This window comes from Sander vitreus, chromosome 19, assembly GCF_031162955.1.
Source record: "Sander vitreus isolate 19-12246 chromosome 19, sanVit1, whole genome shotgun sequence".
NCBI lineage: Eukaryota > Metazoa > Chordata > Actinopteri > Perciformes > Percidae > Sander > Sander vitreus.
The window spans coordinates 19,935,359-19,948,680 of record NC_135873.1 but is presented as its reverse complement, the minus strand read 5'-3'; the positions used below and the strand labels follow the sequence as shown (position 1 = coordinate 19,948,680).

The following is a 13,322-nucleotide window of genomic DNA, read 5'->3' as shown; positions in this document are numbered from 1 at the left end:
TGACGTGCGACTTTACATTCTGATGTAATTGATTGTAACTGATTAACTAGCCCCAGAGCCGTTGAAAGACTAGCCCCGTTTGACATGCTAGCTAACGTTAGCTAAAATTAGCTCATGGTAGCTTAGACTGCGGTTAGATTTGGCCGGCGAGCCGCAGGACACGCTTGTGGAGTTTAACTCTGAAACTCTGACAGTTAACTACAGGTTCCCGTTAATCTTCTGATGGACATGTGTTGTGATATTTAAACAAACGATCCGTCAACGGCGAAATAGAAGCCTCTTATTTACGGGAGCGGTCTGAGAGACCTCCAGCTCACAGCGAGGCGTCTGAGCATGACTGGCCCAGCGACGAGCTAGAAGCCGGGGCAGGCGCCTACTGGCTGTCGCCTCACTTCATGGAGCTTCTGAACTCCGAAATCTTTGAAGCAAATTGTCAATTCAGCATCAATTTTAACAAGACTGCCTATATTAGAAATATAAACAGTGAATTTCTCTCCTAAAATATTGTCAGAAGTGAATTTAATGATGAATAAGATGGTGAAAATTGTTAAAAATGTCCCGTTGTTGGTTGTTGCTCTGCCTGCAAGTTCCGAGTTGGCAGTGGGCGGGACTTATAAGTTTGACCAATCAAGTCCACCTAGGAAAAGGAAAAGGGAAAAGACCCTGCTCTGGAGTAGGAGCTAAAAAAGTCCACTACTGAGGCCAGAGGAACTTAAAAATCCCCAAATCTTTCCTGTCGGAACACGACGAAAAAAGTGTTCTAGGAACGTTTAGTTCTAAGAACTGCAAAAATCCCTCCGGTCGGAAAACCCCTCTTGTCACATTCTCATTGGGGGCAGAGCCCCCCAAAGGTCTGATCCTAGAATCGCCCCTGGTGGAGGCACACACACACACACACACACACACACACACACACACACACACACACACACACACACACACACACACACACACACACACACACACAGTGGTGCATTAACAGGATTACTAAACAGGGACAGGCTAGCCATTTTAAGCAGAGAACAAGAAACACCGTTACGGCACAGTTGTACTGCTGTAGTTCCTCTGTTCAGCTCTCTACTCATCAATATGTGTATCACGGACAAACTCGCAAACAGAATCAAAGCTTTGAAATAGTTCGGCACTCTCCGCTGACCTGCCCGAAGGCACGCAGTTATTCAGGACGAGACCGGAAACTAAGTAAGTTTGCCTTCAAAATAAAAGGGTCAGGTTTTCTATCTTTGTTTAAATTCAGATGTTTTATTGGCCTGACCATAAGTGAGCACTGTATTTCCAAAGCATTTTATAACGTAAAATGTAAACTGTAAATAATGTAAACGTAAAGTGTAATAATTCAGAATGAAAAAAAGACAATAACTGTCTGGACATTAATGTAGGCCTATACTGTACAACATGCTTTCTATTATATTATACAATTACAAATATACAACATATCTTAGCCATTCATTAATGAAACAATTAAAAAGTTGCAAATTAAATGAGCTGTAATGGTAATGATGAAAGCCATAGAAGAAAAGAGATCACATAATAATGAAAAAGTAAAAGCAGATTTGAAGGAGCCCAGTACAGTTTGCTTTTGTTCCGCTGGTTTTCACTTCTATGGTATGGTCGGTTTTGCTCGTGTAAATAATACATTTTGTATTGTTTTGTAAATTACTTGTATTGCATTTCATCCATCACTCATAACAAATAAAAAAGGTTTTAAAAAAATGTTTGGGGTCATTATTCAAAATACAAATTCACTTCAAATGTTTTACTATAATATATTTTAAAAAATGGCAAAGTATTCTTTTTAAGAAGACGTCATTCAGAAGAGCTCAACTTTAAACATTTCTGTTTCCCTAACATTAACCACAGATGCTGACTACTGAAGTCTACTATTTTGCATTTCATATGTGTTAATAACAAGACTATGTTTTCTCAACCAGTCCTGGCTCATTACCCTACTTCTTCAGCAGATAAAACCAGGGTCCCTTCCAAATCTGACTCCTATTTTTTCATCTCTTTTTTGTATATTATACATTAAAAAGTCATCTTTGTGTTTGTTATAATATATTTCCAACATTTCTTTTTATGTGTTGATAGTATAGTGTATTATAGCATATTAGCCTAACAGTGGTTACATCCTTATAATATGTACATTGTAGCCCAAACATTCTACTGTAGAGAATTACGGCCATGCCAGTAAAGCAAAAGTGAAAATGACAGAGATAGCAATCACATGCATTTAGCTAATCGGTAACTATGACCTTTATTGTTATATCACAACCTCTGACTTTTATTTTGAAACTTACAACCGGAACCTCGGTGTTATCCCGTGTGTAACTTGATGCTGGTACCTGTCAAACCTCGGTGTTCCGCTGAAATGCCGGTTGGCTTCAGCCTCACAGGGCTACAGACAGACAGACCCACGGCACTGTCCGAGCTTTCACCCGCCAAATATATTTAACGTGGCCATGCGTTAAAGGACTGAACACCAGCACACTAACACGTTTTGTGCTCTTTCGTCCCCTGGGATTTATTCTTCTCTACAGCGCTCTGCATTACAACGGAATGGGAGCTGAATGAATTGAAAGTCGGACGGTGGATACAGGCTGATGGACCGGGAACAACAGGAGCAATAGAAGCCTCCAGTAGCCTACCCTGATACAGTGCTGAACGCCAGCATGACCTACATACCGCAGAGCTTAATGGACGCGTCTTCAGGACATCTCTGCTGTAGTAACTAACGTCCTGTTCAACCTTGTAACACAGTAATAAGTGACCTTCATTTTTATTTGCTGCGGCAGAACTGTCCATAACAAGGTGAATGTGCGTATGATAATCATCCATGCAGACCATGTCCTATGCAAAATAAGGGAACCAAATAAACAGCATGAAAAGGATTCCATGCTGGATGTTTTGCCTGACCTTTGGTAACGCTCTAGGGTTAAGAAGAAACCAGATGACAAATTAACCAAGCAGGTGGCCTTCGATACTACACTCTCCCCTGCCATTTTCTCTCAGTATACTGCTGGACTATGACATTACACCAGCTTTGCTCTTTGGATTAGTCTACAGCTCACGAGGCCCACAGCAAAGCCGGGATCAAAGGTCAAAAGAAGAGCAAGCCGTAAGCAAGATCATTTATGGGGATCACTTAACATGCTGGGATCAGCAATAAATTAAACAGCCAAGCAATAAAAAGGGAAGCGCTTTGCAGAGAAAGTCCGATTCAAATAGAGACTTTGGGCTTGTGTTGCCGTTATGCTTCTGAACTGTGGGCAGCCGTTACCTCTTCTGAGGCATACGGACGTGCCGCCTCGGGTCATAGAAAACTTCATCCTGACTGGCTACCGCTTCCCAAACTACAGCCTGAGGGATTGCTTACTATCAGCATTCAGGCCCACCAATGAAACAGGCAACTTCTGGACACATTTCCTCCCAGTTTTTATTTTTTCGTACTATTTTGTGGAGGTGTTTGGTTGGGAAGGTGCGCCACATAGTGACGCCCCGTTCTTCTATCCTTTGTGGAACTACTTTATCGGGGTGTTCTGTCTGTTAATGGCTAGCAGCATGGCCCACCTGCTCAACTCGATGTCTCTGGTGGTAAGAGAAGTCTGCTTCTTTGTGGATTACGGCACAATCAGTTCCTACACGGTTGGCTCATCGTTGGCATACTACTACTACATCCACCCTCGGGCAGGGATAGTGGAGACCGGAGGCCGCAATGGCTCCCATATGGACTTGAAAGATGAACCTGCAGGATCTCTTACATCATCCTATGCAATCCCAGATTTCTGTGTGTTTTTTGAGACCTTCTACATCCCGTCCGCATGTGTTGTAGCAATCATTTGTGTCTTATCTTGCTGCAACTCTCGCGAGAGGTGGAGGCGACATCGGTACGTCATCCGAACCTTCGTTTTCCTCCTCCCGTTCCTCGTTTCCTCCACGCCAGTCTTCTACCGCCTCCTCACCAGATCACCTTACTCCACCACCTCCTCCTCTTTTGCTGCTTCCACCTCCACGGCCAGCTACTTCTATCGCCACTGCCTCTGGCTGCTGGTGTCAGCCGTCTTCAACATCAGCAAGATCCCCGAGCGGCTAGCCCCGGGTCGCTTCGACATCTGGGGCCACAGCCACCAGTGGTTCCACTGTTGCACGTTTTTATCCATCCTCGACGAACTCCACATGATCAAGACTGAGGTGAAGGCAATCCTGCTCAGCCCGACTCTACTGCTGGCCCCTGCCACCCTCTCTCGCCTACCTGGACCTACCATAGCGTCCACCTACGGGGTGATGTTCCTCCTCCAGACCACCATCGTCTCCATCATCGTGTGGTTTTCCCGGCATGCCAACTGCATCTACGGACCAGAGAGAGATCAGCTAGCAAAGGAACACCCTAAGAAACACCTGAAATGCCACTAATCACAAATACATCTTTTTTTTAATCATATGAAACTGTGAAGGAAGATTTGCACATGCATACAGAGCCATGCCACAAAGAGATGCACACAAGTAAAACAAATTGTCCGTCCTGATTTTCAAGTCCGTCATATGTTCCACCCCATTCAGAAGTGTTTTTCAAGCTCTCATAAGCGGTAATCGGGGACAACGTGAGATGAAAGGATTATATTCTGAGCTCACCACAGGGTGGCTGTCTGGTTGAATGGATATTGAAAGACATTGCCAGTTCTTTCCCCTGAGCTATTTCAGCATGTTCCAACAGGATGTCTGAGCAGTGGCAATAATACCTACCTCTAGGGACTGCACACTTCAGGACACAGGAAAGGTGTTGGTAACCAGGAGAACATATTCCATGTAACGTTTGGATATTGTGGCTTAAATGTTAGCGTGACCATTTACAGAAGTTGCTGTGTGTGTAGTCTGTTGGCAAGTAGTTCCTCCTGTGGCACTTCCCCTTGCTCTGACCTTAAACAGCATCTTTTGCAAAGTATCTGCATAGGTTGTAGTAGAACCTATAGTTTCACGTTGAATGGATCCTTTTCTGGCCTTTGTTAACCACATCTTTCTCTTCCTCTGCCTTACATGAACGCTCACATGCAGTCTCATTTCCTCTCTTTCCAAATGACCCTTGCAGCAGGAAGTGCGGTGGCCTTGACGACGCAACAGAAATAGCTGAGAGCTCGTATCAGTCGTACAGTATAGCACTTTCAGGGGGCCGGTCAAACTCGCCCTGTCATTAAGAAGCCATGCTCGCTTATTAACCTTAAAGGACGCGTAACATTACTGGGGCATATAATGATGTCCTGCTGACATGTTCTGTTGGAGTACTTGGGTTATTTCAATGTGAAGTGTATAGTGCAGTGAATACATCTGCTGTGTCTATGGGTTTCATTACACTGATGACTCCTTCTCCATAGATTATGTTCACACTGCTTAAAGTGCTCTAGTTCAGATTAAATGTCATGTAATCTCATGTTTTCTAATCAGTGTGAAAACCGTAGTGGACTTGCTGCATATGTTAATACTGACAGCTCAAGTCTATCATTCAAAAAATCTGTTTAAAGGCCTACTTTGTACACATAGATGAAATAAGGACGATGCAACCAGAGGCAGCCTTTTAAGTTGTGTGATGTACTGCAACCTCTCTGAGCAAAAGCCATATTTTGGAAATGTGATAGTTAAAATAATGGCAATTTTGTACTGTTGTACTACATCAGGAACTTCCTGGATAGATTTGCACTTGACAGATAGATCAGGTTAATAGCTAACCTAGCAGTTTCCCCCTTTAATGTATTATCATAACGTTCAAGTCGCAGAGCTAAGCATCTGTTTTTCTGAAAAATATATATCCGCCAATCTTTAGGCATGAAATAGCACTTAGCGCTGTTCTGAAGGTACTTCTATAATCCTTAGTGACAGTGACATTTTAAAGTTTCTTTGTGTTATGTTTTCTAATGTTGTACAATACAAGAAAAGACATATGTCATTTTCTGGCTAGCTGGATATGAAACATGATGTAACTTTGGAAACGGGTTAAACATGTATTGATCGTGCAGTTAATGACATATTTGTTTCATCCCAATGAACAGAAAAGTGATTGAAGAATCTGGAAATATCACAATCACAAATACATTTCATGTTGTTAAAGATGATAGGGTATATACTGTAAATATAAATGGATGCTTAGGTCTGTGAGACCCACAAACTGGGTTTACCATGTACATTCAATGCTAACAATACCAGAGAAACTACCTTTTATCTTTTTATTCAACTTTCGACTGCATGAAGCAATGTTTAGCCTTATTGCTAGCACGTATTTCTGTTTTGTAGGATGATTTGCTGCCTGCACAAATGTTGAAACAACCATGTAGATGTCTGCTTTCCTGTCTTTCTTGTTCTTTATAGAAGTCTGCTACCTGACCGGCTTCCTTTTGTTTTTTAAAGCTTTGGACACAGCCACGTTTGGGTTGCCAGTTGTCCATGTCTATGTTTGTATTGAGTGTTTAGCAGATGAACAGTGTCCAAAGAGAATGACTACCGGGAAGCTAGCGGTCAGGATCAAATTAAGCAGAGGTATAGCCTTTTGGCCTGTGCAGAACTTTTTGAAATGTCCCAGCTGAAAAGAAAATAGGTATTTTGTCTAACACATACTTAATGTTACTGTGTCCATGTTCGGACACCGTTCGGTGTTATTGGCCATATTCAGACACATCTAAGAATCTACGTGTTGAATTTTCATATGTGTGCACGTACATTTACATGTCTATTTAGTGTATGAAAGTGACTTTGATGAGAGAAAGCAGTAAGAAGACTTGGGAGACCCTCAGGTGGCGAAAAATGAAGGAGCTTTTACTGCGTAGTTTGGAATTGTTGAAGCATGCCATTTTATTGTGAAGAACAGAAGTACAACTCCTAGATGTGTTGGCAGCATTGATGTTAATTTGGGCGACTTGTTAATACGGTTAATACCCAGAAAAACAAGCAGTGCCCAGAGAGTTTTTACAGCAGGGAGATAGGGGTGTCAGAGTATGGCCAAGGGTAGCGCACGCTAATTCACCGCTATTAGCTTCCTTTAGCCGACTCTTGTAAAGACAAAGCCAAAGTAAATGGTTAAATTGGTTAGAAATGTAAGAAGTTACACTTTACTTTTACACCATTAAACTCACTCAAGACATTACAAGATCATTTATATTCACATTTAAACCGATATTCTGATAGAACATTAGCCAAAAAGTGTCCGAGCATGGACAGTTAGGTTATGTCAATGATAGACATTATGATTTCTTATGTCTGACAAAATGTTCTGCTAGCTGACAGTTTTGGGCATTTTCATTTCTGCTGGGTCACATTTGGTGGCAGATTCAATTCTAATTTTAGTGAACTGCGTTTTCTGTCTAGAACAAAAATCAATGTGCTGGGTTCTGACCCCCCCCCGCTGAAGTGTCCATGAACAACACACTTAGTTCTGCTGTGTACCCAGCCTGAGCTCCCTGATAATGGAAGAGGAAAAAGGACTTAAATAGAAATGATAAAAATGTAATAATTCCTTTGTTCTGAGTTAATTTGCACACTGAAAATGAACCATGACTAGCAGCGCCTGGATGAAGATTTATGTGTGTTTTCATGTGATTCTGTCATGTCCCCAGTGATTTTGTCTTTCTCAGAGGGAGTTACATCTTAAATTGTAAACTCTTACTCGCACGCTACATTTACATGTTGATAACTCATATGTTGGTCACAAATATGGTGATTAGTATTAGTTCTACTCATATTTGCACATTTATTTCGTGTGTTTCGATGTGTTCACTTGCACAAGAGCAAATGATTAGAGATGGAAGCTGAGTTGTTAATTATGTATGACACTGGAATGTGTACATAAAGACCATATTTAACGCTTGTGATACTAATGCCATTATGGTGCACTTTAAAGCTGCTCATAATGTTCCTTAAAGGGCCAACCTTGCTGTACTGTATGATTTTAGCACATTTCAGGTTTAGGCTGTGCTTTCTAATGAATATTCCGAGAATCATCAGGTAACAACGCATCTAATGTGAAAGCGATGTTCCTACCTCAACAGAGCATGTGTGTCACTCTGTCAATGAGAAGAACCATCGTTGAAACAGATCTCACCCCCCCACCCCTTCTACACTGTGGATGACAGACTTGAATCTAGCAATGTTAAAGTTCACTATGTGTATGTTAGACTTACACGCTACTCTATCTTACCCAGTCTAGTAATCAGGGGTGACTGAGGAGCGACACTAATACATTATTTACACGTGCATTTAAATGATGAATTAGAGGAGGAGGATCATTCTACAACCTGTGTCTGTTCATGCTGAAAAAGTGACAACCCTCCTGCATTATGTTAACTGATTTATCAAATAGCACTAATATATGGATGATATGAGTTGTATTGAATAAATGATGCAAAGAATAGTTATTGTGGCAATTGGAATTATTTTACTGACCTGATGTTTTGGAAAAGGAAGATCCTGTACTCTGCTCTTGCTCAGCATCACAGTTTATTGAAGAGAGTCACGTTTCGGTCCCTCTGGAACGTCGTCAGTATTTAGCCATAACAATGCGTACAACGGGACAATGAGACAGTTATCATCTGTGGGAGTTTCTCTCGATGTTTAAACGTGCAATATATCAATTTTGTCATCACATTGTAAGGAAAAGGGAGTAATGCATAGTGGAAGTGCCATCTGATGAATCCCGTGTGTTTACCATACAGTTCACAAAGCTCCTTAAAGCTTAACATGCCATTGAATCTTAACATTCAAACCTTTGGGAGATCAAGTTTGTAGATTGAATATCCAGTATACTTCTCTTCTATTCAGTATTCCATCAATATTACCACCTCTCTCTGGCAGTCACCTTTTCAATGCCCATGAATCTGAATAATGAGATGTCATGTCATTGAAATGTACTGCTATTGGGTAATCTCTATCAATTCTCCTTACTGAGCTCTTATGTATCCTCATATTTTAGGGCATTTGATCATATAAATGACACGTTAAAGTATTTTATTCCAGTATGACAATGAGTGAAGTACATTTGACCATTGAGCACATCCTCTGCAATTGTAACATCCATTTGAAAGAGGTTTAAACAAAGCCTGTGTACTTTTTCACTTATTTACTTCTTCTATCTTATCATGAGGCTTGATGTGGCTCTACATTGTAGACATCTGTTAGTGTCTCTAAGCCATACTAACAGGATTGATTATTATATGTTCCAGAGTGTATTTATGCACAACTGGATTGCCATGAAATTTAGTTCTGACATTCATGATACCCAGGCCCAAAGGATTAATCTTAAAGACTTTAATAATCTTATTTTGACTTTTCATCTAGCCTAAATGCAGTTAGGAAACATGTTTCTGTGATACCAAAATCTTCAGTGTTATGCTAAACTGAAAAAAGATAGGATTTCAGACTTCAGTCACGTATCAGCTAATTTAAATAGCTCACGCTACTGTATTGTGTCAACAGTTAACTTCATTTAATATCGTATGTGGGGTTTTCTTTTGTGGGGTACACATGGTCCACCAAAACAAGTTCCTTCCTGAGACTATTCTGCAGAGCCACCGTCGCTGCGTCCGGAGCTTAGCACCGCCCAAGACCATTGTGATTGGTTTAAAGAAATGAAAACAACCCTTGACCCTTTTCTCTCCTATCCAGGAGTGCCTGCTCCTGTGCCTGCTTCCTTCACAGCCCTGTGGAGATAGGTCTGGTATACGGGACTAACTCCGGCCTGACCCCTGACAGGAGTCTGAAATTCATCATCATTGTGGAAGGAAAGAATATAAGGGTATTGCTCCAAATGTTTATTCAAGTTGACCCTGTCATGCTCAATCTCAGATGCCCTTAAAAGGCTACTGTTGTGTTTTATAATGTGTGATAATCAGCAGCTATGGACTTTTAGACTTAAAGTGAACTCAAGTCTGTGGTTTTCAAAGGTTGGAATAATTCAAATGAGTTAAGTACATTTGCAAGGCCAGCACTCCCTCAGCTGTGAGAGTGTGTATTTCTGTGTGAGTGTGCGCACATGCTGTGCGTGTGCTGGGTCATGCCTGTGGGCAACACGTCCAGCTGGCTTTTTATGTCTAACTCACCCCTCCCCCACACCGGCTTCTTTCATCCCTGTCTGTTTTAACGGTGACGTGGGCCGGTGAAACGTGAACCACGCAGCAAGGATTGCTACTGCTGAATCAATGAGCAGTCATCTCCCACAGAGGAATGACTTCAGGAAATGGTTCTGTGTCGGACATGAAAAAAGTCAATCGGCAAAAATCTGCTATAACTCCAGAAACAAAAGTAAATGTACCTGAGTCCAGAGTGGCAAGTGATTAAGAATGAATGAGAAAGGCAGGAGGAGGATGATGTGGATGAAGGTGTACGATATCATCTCTGTTCTCACTGTGGTGGCCTGCCAAACAGTTAGTCCTGCCCCAATTTACTAGTGTCACTTACTCTTTTTATCATGCCAGTGGTTATGAACATTCAAGTGCAAAATTGACTCCGCTTTCACTGGGTCTCCAGCTGTTTCATCATCATGTGAGCGGTACACTGTCAGGCTGAGTTCTAGTTAGAAAAACGTATGAAATGATGCACAAGACATCTATAATGTTTTCACTTGGTGAAGCGTTGCAGTGATAACAGCAGGGCCACCGCTTTGAGGACACAGAGCATTGGAAACTAACACGCAGTGATATTTTATAGGCCACTCCCATTCTTTTTAGACTCAATATATATTTTTTTTATACTCAAAGCAAAGGCTTAGGAACAGCATTTGTACTAGACCAAGGGGTTTTCAAAGTCTGACAGTTTACACTTTGGCAAATTGGCACTATTAAAAGTATGCAGAATTTTCTCTCTCTCTTTAAGTGTCTGACAACATTACGGAAAGGATTTCTAAGGAGGTCGAAGTTAAAGAGCAAGATCCTTTTTTTTTAAACATAAAAAACATCTGTGAAATTGCGTTTGCTAAACCGGTTGGTGGGTTTAGCGTTAGCGACTTCAGAGCTGTTTCTGGTTAAACACAAAGGTCTCAAAGAGGTTTTAAAAGGTCCATCTCTGAAGGAATCCTTTCCATCAGAGCATTTTAGTGAAGGTAAATACAAGCTGGATAATTGTCCTATTAACTTACATTGTAGCTTGTTTCTCCACTGCAGAGATCTCTCTTAATACTGGACCAATGTCAAAGATTGTTGTTCATCAGTCACTTACACACAAACACATAGGAACATAGGGTTGGAAAAAAAATGGTAGTTACCCTTTAACATGCAACTCCAGAGGTCTTTCAAAGTTCTGGTACTTTATGTTTTAACTGTAGATGTTAACTCGCTGCTCATATTATCAGCAATGCAGTACTGACCTACATGTGTTCCATCTCATTAAACCTTGGTGTTCCCTCTAGCTGGACCAGAGAGAAAATGTCCCCACTCACAGTATGAAGGTACATCAGACAACTCTGCCAACCCTTTGACATTTCTCCTATACGCATCAAGTGTTTCAACATTTATACTGTAGGTAGAGAGTGGCTTAGAAACTCACTTTCTTCTCAAAAAAAGAAAAAGAAAAAAAAGGGTCTGGAGTAATCCAGGATCAGCAGAGTACAAACAGCCTGCGTCATATTTACGGAATGTCAAAGCTTTGTGGACTATTTAAGGCTCATATTCTCCAGTGTAATAATAAAAAAGAAAAGCATTCCAATACAGTCAAGTTTAGAGCAGTAGGAAGGGACTGCAGACGACTAGGAGCTGCGAGCTGACTGGCACAATACAGTTATGATGGTCCCGTCTCTAAATAAATAAATACAATTAAAATAGACACTAAAATCCAAGAATGCTGAAGCATATTAATGACCGGAAAAGTACCACAAAAAAATAAATAAATCACATTTTATTCTGTTTTTCAGTAATCAGTTGCTAAATGCATTCAGACAGTGTGCAACATGGTTTTGTCATTCTTAATGATCAAAAGTGTTTTAGATAAAAGGGCAGGAGGACAAACATTTTAATCAATGTGATCACATATACAGTTATTAAGGCAGTTAATAACATTAGCTTGACACACTGACAAAAACACATTTACAATGAGGTTTGGAATGTCTGAAGAACTAACGGCATGTTTCCTTTACAGTCTACAGAAAAGACGACAGGAAAACGTTTGTGAATAAAACTTTGACCCTGTAGAGGGGTAGTTCTGATGGAAACAGCTGAGCCATGTGCAACATAACCATTACTGTATCGTGGTATTTCACCAGTGTGCATAGCAGGAGGAGTAACCACAATAATATTCTTATATTCTAGTACACACTCAATTTCTTCCTTTATGATTTAAAAGGTTCTGCACCACCAATATTATAACCGACATAATCCCTGAGTTAACAACCTCACCACATGGTCCATACAGTAGCTTTTCTGGAGCTTTCAATCATATCACAAGATCTTCCTCATCAGAGTCATGGAAGATCTGGATTTCTGAGCACATCAAGGACTTCTCATCTGTATTGGCTTAAAAGGGGATATGTAAATAAAGTTCACTCAAAGTCAAGAGTAATACATTATTGAATCTCAACATGGTCCTTGGTTTTAAAGAAAATTTCAGCATTATTACAACATGGGTCTTTGTCATTTCTAACTAGGGACGGGCATTCCTGTGAACTTTTAATCAATGGTTCCTAGCTTTTTCTTCCCTGCCTTTGTTGCATATATTTGCACATTACTGCCACCTGTTGATCAGTGGAATAGTGTCAAACTATTAACTGGAATATGTATTGTGTCACCTCCTCATGCACAGGAGCTACACAAAAACCTCTCTCTATATTGCTACTAAAGGTCCAAAACTCCCCAGAGAACCTTGAACTGTGCGCATAGCAGCTGAAGATGTAAGAGAGATTCTGACAGTATGATAACCTTCAGCAAAAAGACCACGGGTTCACGGTATTGCAATGACAACTATAAATGTATTCTTTTTGAAACATCTGGGTGAAAAACAACAAGGGAGAGGATTTCTAAACTGCACTTTCTGTCCTTGAATAATCATATAAAAACAGCTCATACCTTAGGAACGGTATGACAGAAAATGTTAGTGGTTTTGAAACCGTGACTTTTTCAAACCTCGGTATACCTTGAAACCGGTAACCGGCCCATGCCTAGATGTGAGTTAACTGTCTTTCTTCTGCTTTAAGGGGCTACGGCGGCTACTGTGATTGGCCGTGTGTGTTTTCTGATGCTGGCAGAGATTGTTGAGAAAGAAAAACATGTTGAAAAGAACTCATCTAACACCACCACATTTCCACCAAAAGGATAGAAACAGTTACTGGGGGAGGGGGGGTGGAA

General features: G+C 40.9%; 1 protein-coding gene across 1 annotated transcript; it reads left to right on the top strand.

Annotated features, from left to right (window-relative positions):
* The first annotated feature begins 2,350 nt into the window (after positions 1 to 2,350).
* Positions 2,351 to 8,407, top strand: paqr9 (progestin and adipoQ receptor family member 9). The gene has a single exon (XM_078275870.1). It carries the CDS (start codon positions 3,268 to 3,270, stop codon positions 4,426 to 4,428), a length of 1,161 nt encoding a protein of 386 aa, XP_078131996.1. The 5' UTR covers positions 2,351 to 3,267; the 3' UTR covers positions 4,429 to 8,407.
* The last annotated feature ends 4,915 nt before the right edge of the window (positions 8,408 to 13,322 follow it).